The sequence below is a fragment of the Phoxinus phoxinus genome (assembly GCF_949152265.1).
Source record: "Phoxinus phoxinus genome assembly, chromosome: 23".
NCBI classification, from domain to species: Eukaryota; Metazoa; Chordata; class Actinopteri; order Cypriniformes; family Leuciscidae; genus Phoxinus; species Phoxinus phoxinus.
The window spans coordinates 9,783,446-9,797,221 of NC_136898.1; the positions used below are offsets into that span (position 1 = coordinate 9,783,446).

General features: G+C 37.7%; 1 protein-coding gene across 9 annotated transcripts in view; it reads left to right on the forward strand.

Annotated features, from left to right (window-relative positions):
- Nucleotides 1-13,776, forward strand: part of cux1a (cut-like homeobox 1a) — a 115,213-nt gene that overhangs the window by 41,045 nt on the left and 60,392 nt on the right. For all 9 annotated transcript variants that reach the window (XM_079599412.1, XM_079599416.1, XM_079599415.1 and 6 more), the window contains exon 3: nucleotides 12,202-12,249. In XM_079599412.1, the coding sequence (XP_079455538.1) occupies nucleotides 12,202-12,249 (48 nt within the window). The remainder of the gene's footprint in view (nucleotides 1-12,201; nucleotides 12,250-13,776) is intronic.

Here is a 13,776-nt window from a genome sequence, read left to right on the forward strand (position 1 = left end):
CTGCGGTCGGAGGTGCCAACGCTACAGACCATTAGCACAGAGCAGGTCTGTATTTATAGCGCTTAACAGGCATGACTCAACAGCATCACTGTTTGCTTTTAGCTGTAATGGAATCTGCGCTTTGCCGAACACAGAAAACCCATTATTGTGTATGATAATATTGTTTCTGTCGATGGGCGAACCGGGACTGAAATTTCCACTGGACCGCTTGCACCTGCAGAAACCTTGTTTATAGTGAGAGAGAAATGGGCAGGCAAAGGTGTAAGTTAGTGTTAGTGTGTGTGTGTGTGTTTTCTTCAGTGCTGTGGAGCATTGACTGATGTCATGCTGGCCATGTGACTGTGCTGTTGGAGATGAGGTAATGGCTGTTGACGTTTACAGCTCCCCTTAATGAAAGACTGTGTAAAGTGTGATGGTTGTAACGGGACTTTAAAACCAGCTAGTAAACCTCTAATGTCACGCAGGACTACATGACATAGACTCTCAGGTTTTAGCCTTTTCAGATGCTTTCCAGATGATTTTTTCTTCTGAATCGCAGTTGTGTTTTGATGCAGTTTTGTTTAAATGGCAGAACGCGTAATAATCCATAAATTACATATTTCGTACTGTTTACCACTTCAGAGGACTTTGCATTAGACTGTCTCATAATATAATAATAATATAAATATTTAAAAATGTATAAATAAAATGTAAAAAAAAATTAAATGTATATTAAATGTTTTAAAAATTAATATAAATATCTAGGTTTTGAATATATTCATATATTACATAAATATAAATATATATATATAAATATATAAAGTTTTATAATATTTATTACATACTACATTGTATGAATAAATATTTACTGAATAATAATATTTATAGTATATTATAATTATAATATTTTATATTATAATTATTATTTTTATTGTATAATTAATATTATATTTACATGTACACTTTTTTTTTTATAATTATGCAACATTTATTTTAAAATTTTGTGTGTGTGTGTATGTATGTATATATATATATATATATATATAATTTCACTTATTTATGGTAATGTTTGTGTGTGTCTAATGATGTGTCTGCAAGTGTATGGCAACTGCTAGTGTGTGACTGCACTGGGCCTCCCCCTTGCCAGTGTCCTCTGTTTCCCATTCCAGCCCTGATGAGTCAGAGTCTGTGAATGCAGCCGAGCGTACAGCAGCACAGTGACGTTAATGTGTTTACGCTCTGTGTGCTCCCTCTGCTACAGTGGGGCGCGCTGACCTCCACATACAGGCACAGTCTCCATTTTTCAAGCACACACAGTCTCTCCTCCTCAAAACAGACACAGTTTCTCCTTTACAAGCACAGTCTGTACTTTACATGCTAACACGGTCTCTTTTACAACCCAGTGCAGTTCATTTTTTACAGGCTAGAACAGTCTTTCCTAGAAAAAATAGCACAGGCTCTCCTCTTTAAACATGCAGTTGTGTAAATTACAAGCTAACATCTCTTTTAAAAGCTAGCACATTTTCTCCTTTTCAAACTATCATAGGCTGTCCTCTTCAAACAGAAACTATTTTTCTACTTTACATGCTAACAGTCTTTGTTTTAAATCCTCTTGGAACAGATACAGTCTCTCGTCACATTAACATTTATTTTGATGGTCCCTTTTGAACAGTCTGTTGGCTAAAAGTAACTTTGCAACTACATGTCAACTAACTCTCGTTTGAGTGTTAGTCGACTGTCTGCTAAATATCTGCTAACTCTTTATTGTGAGGGTTCTCCAACAGACATTCTCTACTGACTATAAGTAACTTTGCAACTACACGTCAACTTATTCTAACCCTTACCCTACAAGTCTACTAATACTCTACTAATACTCTAATGAGAGTTAGTAGACATGTACTGTAGGTGCAACGTTACTTAGTCAACAGAATGTGTTAAAGGGACCATCAAAGTAAAATAAAACCATAGTCACAAGCTAACATTTTCTCATTTATGGCTTCAGTTTAATTGTCTGCTTGTTTGGACAAAAATTGTGATTTATATATCAGTATGAAAATGTACAATACTTATATTGATGGCTGTCTTGTTCTTCATTTTCAAATGTTAAACCATCAAGCTTTTATTTAGGCGGAAAATTGCTAAAGACCCCTAAAGCTTCTCTTTTGTTGACAACAGCTGGTTTATAAGCACTTCTCATTACAAGTTTGGGAAGATGGTTGGCACATGTTGTGTTTCCAAATGCATGTTAAAAGTGTCTCAAACTCAAAGCACATGTAGAGATGAGTTTGTTTGGAGAAGCATTTAGTGTAAACCGGGCCGCCATGAGACACTGAAAACAACGGATCATAAGCTCTACGCGTGCAAATGAACACAGTGCCGCGCTTCACTCTGAAACACACAATGCATACTGTATGTTTATATAATTAAATCACAGCCTTTACAATTTGATATTAGTACTAAGCCATATCACGATTTCGGTTTTATTTCTATTCATCGTGCAGCCCTACTCTAATTTACAAGCTAATAAAGTCTATTTTCTTTAAACGGTCTTTCTTCAATCCCTCTTTTTACAAGCTAAAAGACTCTTTCCTTTTCAAACGCGGTCTCGCATTATCAGACAACACATTCTATCGTCTTCAAACAGATACTTTCTCCTTTACAAGTGAACAGTCTCTCCTCTCCACACAGACACGTTTCTTCCTTTTATATACAGCCTATTCTTTCCAACATGTGCGTTTCTCTTTTCCACAGACACAATCCCACAATCCCTTCCAGACCCAGTCGCTCCCGTTCCTCCTGTCCACAGATTACATTGTCGTTCTCTGCACACAGAGCCCCGTTTTCTCTCCCCCGGTCTGAATGTCTGTTGAGAACAGACTTCAGTTTCACTTTATTCAGCAGTGGAGGGGGGAGAGGGGGGGACTTTGCACAGTTGTGGTCCCTCCTGTGAACAGCCATGGCTGTCAGTGAAACATTAAACTGATTTGTGGGTTGTGTGATTCTCCTGAGGGAGGTGGGCTGGCAGTCTTCCTGCAATTCTGTCCCTCAATCTCAATACTGATCTTGAATCAGTACGGCCTGAAAACCTATCCACTAAATTGATGTTTTTTATTAAACAGCGAGTGTAGTTCACGCTCGGCGTCCAGACACTGTGAAACAGATGTCTTCTCAGCTGTAACAAATTGTTGTGTGTGTATATATTTATAGTCTTGGCGTACGATGGACCTCGTTCCATTTTTTTTTTTTACTGAATGATCCTAGCGCGTGACGTGCATTAAGCGTGTTCTGAGTGTTTATTCTACTGCTGTGTATTTCGTTTAATTGTTTTACAGTGCACGCCACTCCGCTTTTTGTTACCCAATATGGTTAAATCTAGCAGATTCTTGCCGTACCCTGCCCATTCGTCCTCTGTTTATGTCCATTTCTCTTTTATATGTCCTCTGAAATGTCTTTGTGTTTTCCGAAAGACACTTGCATCAGCCTCCTCCCACCACATGTTTTATTTGAGGTAATTTTCAGAGCCTGAGACCCCCTCCACCCTCTGACAGAATTACAAGGCAGAAATAATCGTGCAACATAAAACACTATTTAAAGTTTTCACAAGGTTCAGGCGAGCGGAGGGGGGCTGTTTCCATGGAATATGCTTTTAAGAGGAATGCTGACAATTATGCACCCTGAGTGGAAAAAAGCCTGAGATGCATATCTGGTAGGTACTTTTTTTTTTTTTTTTTTTTTTTTTTTTGGACAACTCATTCCCATGTTTCGTCTGTAACGTTTGGTCCGCAGACCCACCGACCTAGTGTCCGAATCACTCCTTGTGCCCTTTGTAGTGCACTTTTTGAGATGTTGGCCATTTTGTAGTGTTATCCGAAAAAGTAAACCGCATAATGTACTATATAGTTCAGTCTTTTCTACCCATAATGCATTTTGTTAGATCTGCAATCATTATTTTTTTAATACGTTTTTATATATATAAAAAAAAATCATAGTTAATACTTTTTTAATAGTAGTATTTACATTTAATTACTATTATATATATATATTATATATAATAATATTTTATATATATATATATATATATATATATATATATATATATATATATATATATAAATATATATATATATAAATATTCTGTTTTCTCTTTATTTTTATTTATTTATTTTTTTTTTTAATATATTTATTATTTTATTATACTTGCTCTCAAGGGTATTTTTACATGGACTGTCACTATACACATCGAAAATTATGATTTATATATCACCTGTAGGTAATGCATTCATCTATAGTGAATAAATGTTACTGTTGTCTTCATTAATGCTTTGGGGCAAATCGACAGTCATTATTTGTCAAACACTATATAGGGAATAGTGAATCAGTGAGCGATTTCAAATGCACGACAAATGAATGAATAGTCACTGTGTAGAGTCACTGTCAATGAATGACCACATGTTTCACTTCAAGCTGTGTCCACAATTGCAAACTGACCTTTTTGACACAAGCGAGGTGATGTAAAGATGAAAAATGCAAACAAACAGCATCATGTGGACATGGGGGCAGGCAAGATGTCCACTCATTCGCTGTGAGACGGTTTCATCACCAGATAGAGGCTGCCCTGCATTCCTCTGAGGCAGAAGGCCATGTCTTTCTCCCTTTTTTTTCACCATCCCCCCTTTTCCTCTTTCATTTCCCTTCTTTCATCCCTCTCTCCCTCTGATCTGCATGGCCGCATCTCAGGTTTTTCTCCTGAAGCAATCTCTATAAATAGACCTTCAATAGCTGCTGCCTAACAAACCTGCTCATCAGAACTAATTGCTAAAGAAAAGTTCTTTTTTCCCCAGCTTTCTTTGCATTAACTCTTTCCTCCTCTACGATGGCCTGTGCTACCGTGTGTCGAATAAAGAAGGCTTTCTGGGACACTTTGTGAAAATATTCTTTGATGTTTGAGATGAAAAGGGTCTGTTATTTTTATTATTAAATTATTTATTGCATTTTAACATAATTTATTGAAATATGAAAGTTTGTTTTTATAAAATGATCTTATGAAAATGTTCTATAATATTTATAGAATATTTATATTTATAATATATATAGTATATTCAGTGTTGTTATTGTTAACTTAAACTATTACAAATTGTTAATTTAAAAAAGTTCAAATAATATCTAAAATTAATAAAACTAAATCTTTAAAGTAAAAAAAAAAAAAGTAAGAAAAATTCGAAACCATATACCGGTAATGAAAACTGGAAATTTTAAAATAAAAGCTTATTCAAAATATTAATAAGCACTTTAATAGTATATACATACTAATAAAAATATATATTATATTATATATATTATATTATTATTAAATTATATTATATCTCAGCCTTTGGAGATTAGGTATTTGTGATGTTTGTGGTGTGTATTATTAAAGGGGAGGGGGGGTTGTGATTGATAGCCTCCATCAAGAGAGTGTGTGTCTGAGAGGCCGGCCGGTCCTAGATCACAGCGTCTTTGTTTGGGGGTCTGTCTGACAGTTCCGTGACCTCATTACCAGACCAGCGTCTGGGGGCATTCATCTCGTGGGGGCCAACGGGGGCCCCAACCCCTATCCATTCTTGATTTCTCCCTATTTCTCATTTTATCCTACTGTAACAACTCTTATTTATGTGGTTATGCTGCGCACAATCCCTTCTCATGTTTATGTGTGGTTAAGAGAGCGTGTAAGTTTTAAGGTGGAGCTGAAATTGGTCTGAATGCAATGGGGGTCTGTTCTACGTCTGCTTTAATTGACTGTGACCTTAAGGGTGTGGGAGCACGGAATAGGGGACACTGACACGCCCACGCGCAGACATGCGTGCACAGCTGCGCACACACACACACACACACACACACACACACGCTTGGGTGCAATAGGTAAGCACTAATGCCCTAAATTTGCACTATATAGTCTTGTTAATGTAAGAATAACTATCACCATTGCTCATATTTAAAGGTTTGTTCAAATCCCTAACCGTAAATATAACTTCAGAACATAGTGATTAGACTTAAGGTGCTGTCACATTTACCTTTTGTTTGCATGAATTTCCGCGGACGAAATTGTCATTTCAATAGGAATCCACATTATAGAAGAATTTCACAAGAAGGCGAAAGATTTCTTCACCACAGGTTCAAATTGGTCACGCGGACTCGCCACATTGACCAGCTGAAAACTGCTTAGTTTGAAAGTGATGTGTGTGTGAGCTGTGCTTCTAACATTACTACACTATTAACAATAGACAATGGAATTTTTTGCAAGTTTTTTTGCCCATCAAATTTCGCACCTATCCACGGGCACAGCCATTTGTAACTTGAATGTGCGAGGCGTCAAGCTTCTAGTTATTTTACCTGTGCAAAAAGATTCTGTTATGTTGCTTTATATCGCGAACTTGTATTTATGATATCTCATTATTTAAATGTATTATCATAATCATAAACACACTGGTTTAGAGCACAGATGGTCGTTCTGTTTACTGCACTTTTTAATTCGTCTAGTTATTTACCTATAGCGGCTAATGAGTTGGAAGTCTCAACTCAATGTTTATTTATATAGCACTTTAAAAAAAACGAGGGTTTACCAAAGTGATGTACAAGCAATCATTTAAATTAAAACAATAACATAACAAAAAGCAAGAACATTAAAACACAACAAGATCACACATTCACAGAAAATAGCTTATTTCTATGATGCAAGGTGGATAGACAGGTGGTGGGCAAACAAATCCTATAGACTTGCATTAGAGGAAGAACCCAAGCCATAAATACCACTGATGACACCCTAGCAATACCCTGGCAACCACCCTGAAAGCCCTAGCAATTACATAGCAACACCCTGGCAACCACCCAGAGCAGCCTAGTGTTTTGGCAAGTTTTGCACTTAGAAAAGTTGAGTGGTGCTTTCACATTTTCTTTAGAAACTGTAAAAGTGTTTTCATATTCATCCAATTGTTTTCTTTTGTTTTCATCCTGTTGCGAAAGCTGAGCAGGGGTTCAGCACCGAACCACTGATAGGTGCCTTTCTTTTTTCGTTTTTACATGAAGAACCTGGAAAATATCTGATTCTACAGATTCTTGCACAGAAGCTGACGATGCACTTTGGTATCAGCCACCTTCAGTAAAATGCCACAGTTCTTTTTCCTGAAGAATGTTTGGAAGTGTGTGTGTGTGTTCCTCTATAATGGAGGCACAGCGGCCTTTCTCTTATCAGTGTAACTCTCCTTTCATCCATCATGGCTGCTCTCTGCTGTCTATGCGTGTGTGTGTGTGTGTGTGTGTGTGTGTGTGTGTGTGCTTTTGAATAACGAGCAGGGTGATGCTCTTGGACTTTGTTGAATGGAGATTCTACATCCAGAAGGCAGCAAAAGACAAGAGAAGACATCCAGTGGACAGGCGATACCATGTGCTTTCCTGTTTCCACCATTTCCAGCGCTGGATTTAGTGAGATTTACGATTCACAGAACAGGCCGGTAGCCATTTTCCAGGAGAATCCAAAATATAAAACTAGATTCACTGAGCTGAACATTATTTCATTATTGTTGTATAATCTTATACTACAGCTTCTATTTTACTGAAAGTGCTGGATTTAAGAATCTGCCCATACAAATAATGAGCGCTTGCAAGTGATGACTTTACAAAGCATTTATTAAGTATTTTGGATCGTCGTGTTTTCTGCACTCAAAATAGAGTATTCTCTGGTTTATTTAACCCATTTTACCATTTCCAAATTCAGAATTCCAGAGATTTTCCTCAGTTTCTTTGCGGACGTAGATGTAACTCAGTTTATGTGTCTCAATAATATTTCCATTTTATGGAGGCATAAAAGCAACATAAATTTGTGCCAGAATAGATTTTCATCTCTGTTTGTATAAAGAGAATATATATGAGGAGGATTTAGGAAAATTATGGGTGTCCATCATTTTGTTAAATCCTCCTTGTGTATATTCTCTCGGTCAATCAGATACGATTAAACCGATCTGTTGATCACCGTACCTACCAAGCTTAGATGGTATTACGGCAGACACCAGAAGCTTAAAACAGGCCTGGCCTGGTTCCACTTATAGGCAATGCCACCGCAGATGCCAGCGTGCCAGGACCAGTTGGCATGTGATGCTCTATATAATGGAGTGAGTGGGAGGAGGGAGAGGCTCACGTTGATGGTAAATAATTCACCAGGCTGGCACATGCAGCTGTGTAATCTGCCAAACTAGTGGGTTTAAAGATGCATCGTGCTAGAGGAGGGGACGGCTTTCAGGGACTTTAGGTGGATCTGCATTTGGGGACACTGCAGAACGCGTTTCTGCTGGTTGATTGAGTACAGCGCCACTCACGAGCCCCCCAAACGGATGGGATCATTGCTCAAAACTCTTTTGCCCAGAGAGAAAGATCTGTTTCTCTGTTTTTGTAGGTAGCTTTCCAGTGGTTGATGGATAATTATGTATTTTTTTCTATTTATTTATTTTTATATTTTCTGATGACGGCTTTTGATGATAATAATACTATCAATAGCTGATATACAATGCTGATCAAGGGTCAGAAATTAACCAGGACTTTGAGCAAAAATGTGTTTATTTATTTGATTTTTTTTTTTTTAAATGTTTGAACTTTGCCAGATATCTATAATTGAGTAGAGTGTTAAATATAACACTAATAGGAAGGGGCTTATGATTCAAAAAGAATTATCAATGTTAAAAATGCTTAATTTAATTTGATCACAATATAGGTCATATAAGCAAATCCAATTAAATTATAGCAGGATGTATGTATCAATATTGACTCAAATCACTAATTATTCCAAATCAGAAATGCATGCATGCATGCATGATATCATCTGATGCTGATAATCGGATAATATTTGATTCATAGCTTGACAATCTCTATAATTAATTTCCCTTTTCAGTCATCCATGAGGTGCAGTTTGCCTGCATGGGTTTTGCTCGTTCAGCTGTTAAGCTTCCGTCACGTCATGTTTTGACCTCACCGTCTCTTTCCGTGCCGCAGTAGTCCGACAGCTTGTGTTTCTGTCTTCAGACCCCTCTGGATTTAACAACGACTTGCACATGCTCGAACTTGGCTCAGTTCCTGGAGATTTACTTTTATTGCAAGCTTTTTATCCATTCGCTAACAATATAAATGTATTTTTATGCACTGCTGTCTTTGCGAAGAAACGCTGGCAGATTGCATCTGCAGAGAAAGATGGGAGTACGAGAATACCGCTCAAGGCGGGCAGGGGAACTCTCTTTTGGCCAGGCCCCGAGTATTATGCTGAAACCAGATGTTGAGAGATGTTTCCTCCTGGTCACGTGGGCCCCTCTGGTGCGGCACTTACATAAATGTCATCTGTACAGTAGCCAGTGCGGGCGGGAGAGCGGGAGCGGAGGCCCAGCTGCTCGCTCTGGGAAGATGAAGAGTGCAGTGGGGTCAAAGCTACCCTCCACCACTTCTGTCTGCTCTCTGCCAGCGCTCGTTCTCTCCAAACATGAGTGAGACATGCAGACGTCAGCTAGTTGCGGGAATCTTGCTTTGTCATTGTGTTACCTGCTCATCACGATCGACCTTGCTGACATGTTGTGTGTATAGCAGTCAAAATGTTTTTTTTTTTCACTGACAGGTAATGACTTTCTATCGATACTAGATCAATGGTTTGTAGAACAGATGGTTGTTCTGTTTACTGCACTTCAAGTTATTTACCTATAGCGGCTAATGAATTGAAAGTATCACACATTCACAGAAAATAGCTTATTTCTAAGCCGCAAGGTGGATAGACAGGTGATTGGCAAGAAATGGGCAAACAAATCCTATAGACTTGCATAAGAGGAAGAGCCCTAGCCATAAATATCACTGAGGACACCCTAGCAATACCCTGGCAACCACCCTGAAAGCCCTAGCAATTACATAGCAACACCCTGGCAACCACTAAGAGCAGCCTAGTGTTTTAGCAAGTTTTGCACTGAGAAAAGTTGAGTGGTGCTTTCATATTTTCTTTTGAAAATAAGTGTTTTAATATTCATTCTATTGTTTTCTTTTGTTTTCATCCTGTTGCGAAAACTGAGCAGGGATTCTAGCAGTCAAAATGTTTTTTTTTTCAGTGACCGGTAATGATTTACTATCGATACTAGATCAATGGTATTATACCGAAACCAAAATTTTGGTATTGATGATGTTTTAAGAGCAGACTGGCTGATAGGCAATACAATACCAATAATTATTGCCATAATTTTAGCAGTTCACAAAACATTACAGTAAATGGTGTGTTCACAAATTTGTAAAAATGCTAATTTGCATAATATTTACTCAAAATATTTTCAAAAAATTAGAAATTTGAGCATATTTTTTTTAAGTAGCTACCTTTTTGTTTTGCTTTTTTACTTTGTGGTCTAACTAATGTATATAGATAATTTGTTTTGTTCTTTCTTTATTTTCTTTTAAAGCTACACTGTGTAAAAAAGTTGATTCTTAGCAAAAACACTTTGTTCTTTCAAAATTATATGTGCTCATTAATGTATAATTACTTCTACCAACTAATCATGTATTCTCATAAGCGTAGAATCTGCTATTTATACATACGGGTGAGCTGCTCGAATGGCGGAAGCCATGTTGCGCTTCCATCTTGAAAAAACACCTGGAAATTCAAGCTGCCCCTTTCGCGTTTTTACACTCCGTGGCACCGTGACGAATGCGAGGGGGAGATTACACGCGACTGCCGACAGATTTGAAATAATACGCCCACCGTAGGAGTTAAAACGCCCTCGGAATGGGAGGGGCTAGAAAGTAATATTCAGTTGGTCGTCATATACAATTTCACCGCTAGATGGGAGTAATTCCTACACTGTGTAGCTTTAAATTAGTAAAAATTTTCATAATTTTATTTGTAAATCTTATTGTCCTGATACACTGATCATTCCTCAACTCTTAGACCACAGACAAAACCATAAAGTAAGTTGGAGTGGACAGGCTAAGGAGGAGGATTTTTTGCTACTTTTCCTGTAAAATACAATTCTGTGTTGCCCATTATATTAAATATATCTGCTATGGTGACTCCTACACTGCTAATGAAACGCGAGCAGCTTCGGTAATGATGTGTATATCTTTATGCCGCAGTGGCGTAATGGCCTGCGTCCTGGCGATTACAGCACTCAGGGCGCCGTTTTATTCGGCCCCAGCGCTCAGTAATGTGTTTGTGCGTGGTAGGCATTCCTATACTGACTTTTAATGTGAGGGCTTTTTGTCCGGCCGGGAGATTTATTCACAGCCGTGTGTAATGTCATTTCATGTTGAAACACCCACCCTATGTTCAAATGAAAGAGGCATTGATGTTCATCTTAATCTGATATACTTTAATACCACGGCATCAAAATTACTCGACTGTAAGGGCCTGCAAGAGGAGGGAGGTGCGCTGCCATGCAAAACTTGAAACAAAGACATGGTTTGTTTTCCAGAAGCAGATTTTTTTTATTTCTCTTTATGATTCTTCTTTTTTTTTAAATGAAAATTTCATATCACTCAGAAACATGAGCCGAAAAGCAACTCATTCATCTGTAACTTTATGACAAGATGATATAGTAATAGACTACAGTTGTAAATCTTTCTTTAGAACTAATGTCCTTTATTCGCATCGACTGCACGGCTGTAGCGCACGTATACATGCATGTGGCGCTACACTTTGCTTTTTGTTCTCGCTGTTTTTGCTTGAGCAGTTTTTTGCAGCAGAGAGGACTGAGTCATGGAGAACTCATGCAAGGGAAAAACGAGGGCATATCAGGAGAGAGAAAGAGGGAGAGAGTACGGATGCATACATATACACTCCTTAAAGCAAATACTGTCCTTTGCCCATAGTCAGGAGCAGCACAAGGTGATACTCTTTTGTGTGAGAGAGTATTACACACACTTGGGCACGCACTTGCTGTGTTTTTTTTTCTTTTTTCTTTTTCTCTTTTGAAAAGAAACAAACCCAGCCCTCGGACATTTGATAAATTAAGAAGATATCCATTTGAATACATTTTGTGTACCCCCCCCCTCCATCTACAATCAGATGCCTGGCATTGTCTACTCTCAATACCCTGAGTTCCACAAATGTTACATTGAAAAGAAATGGAGAATTTGATAGACAATGTCGTATCTATTAATTTCAAACACTGTTCAGAATCTTATATAGTAAAATAATAGTTCTTATAGTTCTAATGTCTGTTTTTTTTTCGATTGCAGGATTTGCGTAAACAGATAGCTCCTTTGCTGAAAGGCTTCCAAGCAGAGGTGAGTTGTCTTTTTACTCGTATTTATTATCATAAACTCTTAAAGATGATGTGTATTTTAAAAAAATGTATAAATGCTTACTTTTATCCCCAAAACAGCTGTAAGTAAGCCATTTGTGTTGTTTCTCTTGAAAAGTGTAAATACTGTTGCTCTGAGGCGCTATGAAAACATTCATCTGTTTGTTTGAGTCCCTCAACCTGCCCAACAACAGTGGCATTGGTTCAACCAATGGTGTGAGTTTGAGGGCGGCACTATTTGTTTGACCAGCCAATTGCAGGTGTGGCTAGTGCTCAGGGAAACATGTTTGAAAACAGGCATGATTTTTGCAGTTTGGCTGTGGTAGTGGTGCAGAAAATAGATTTCTAATTTCTAAATCTAATGTGTGGATCTGAACCTGCATTATGAAATCAATAACTTGCCTCAAACTTCAAGTTTTTGCAATTATTCATAAATAATTCCCGAAACATGCTAAAGACACACATCAGAATATTGTATGGTGGAATACTGGAAATATATATAATAATCATATAGAGCAGGGATGTTCAATCCTGCCCCGGGAGTGCCAGTATCCAGTGCAGATATTTAGTTTCAGCACACTTGCTTGGAAGTTTCTAGTGAGTCATATTCCTAGGAAAAAAATAGCAATAGTTTCAGTTGTTTAATCAATGCAGTGTGACAAAGCTGCTCAGCTAGCGGTTACTGTTAAACTACACTCTCCTCATGGCTTAACACAGCAAATATGACAAATATGAAATATGTGTATATCATGCTTACATTAATCTCACACCCTTCCTTGTAAGGAACGAGAGGGAAAAGACCTGTTTGCTTAACTCGTCACAGACCTGGTGGAAGATGGCCCTCTCTGGTCTGATTATAGTCTTGACGGGATAAAAAGCCCACCTGATTTCACAACAGTGCTTATTATGTGACAGTTTGTTTTTCTTGTTCTTGTTATTTGAGGCCTGCTTGTGTTGTACAAAGCCTCAATATTTTGTCAGCATCTAATCAGATCAGACAGTTTTTGATACGTTCTCGCTGTTTGCTCTCCCGCTCTTTTATTTTCGTCCGTCGGATGAGAGCGAAATCCTAATGATGTTTTCGCTCCATGGTGTCAGGTAAGTCTATTTGTTCAGGGCCAAGCCAGAATGATGGTCTTCCGAGTTTCACATCTCAGAGGTAGAGAGAATCTTTTTTTTTTTTTTTTTTTGGTTAACCTTAAGGCATAAATGAGATTTTCTTTTGGACGCTCTGGTAATCAGTAACAATATTATGTAGAATGACTACGGCTCTATTCTTGTATCAAGTCATTTTATTTTTACCTTGCTAAATAAAATTCAGAAAGATTTTAATTGGATCAGTGCTTCTCAACTAGTGGGTCACATATCTTTCCAACAACAATCTTTCTTTTTCTCTTTCTCTCTATCTATGTATGTGTGTGTGTGTGTGTGTGTAGATAGAGAGACGAATGCATGGATTTAACAGATATTACTGATACATTTTCTGTGATGCACCAGTTTTATATAAAAT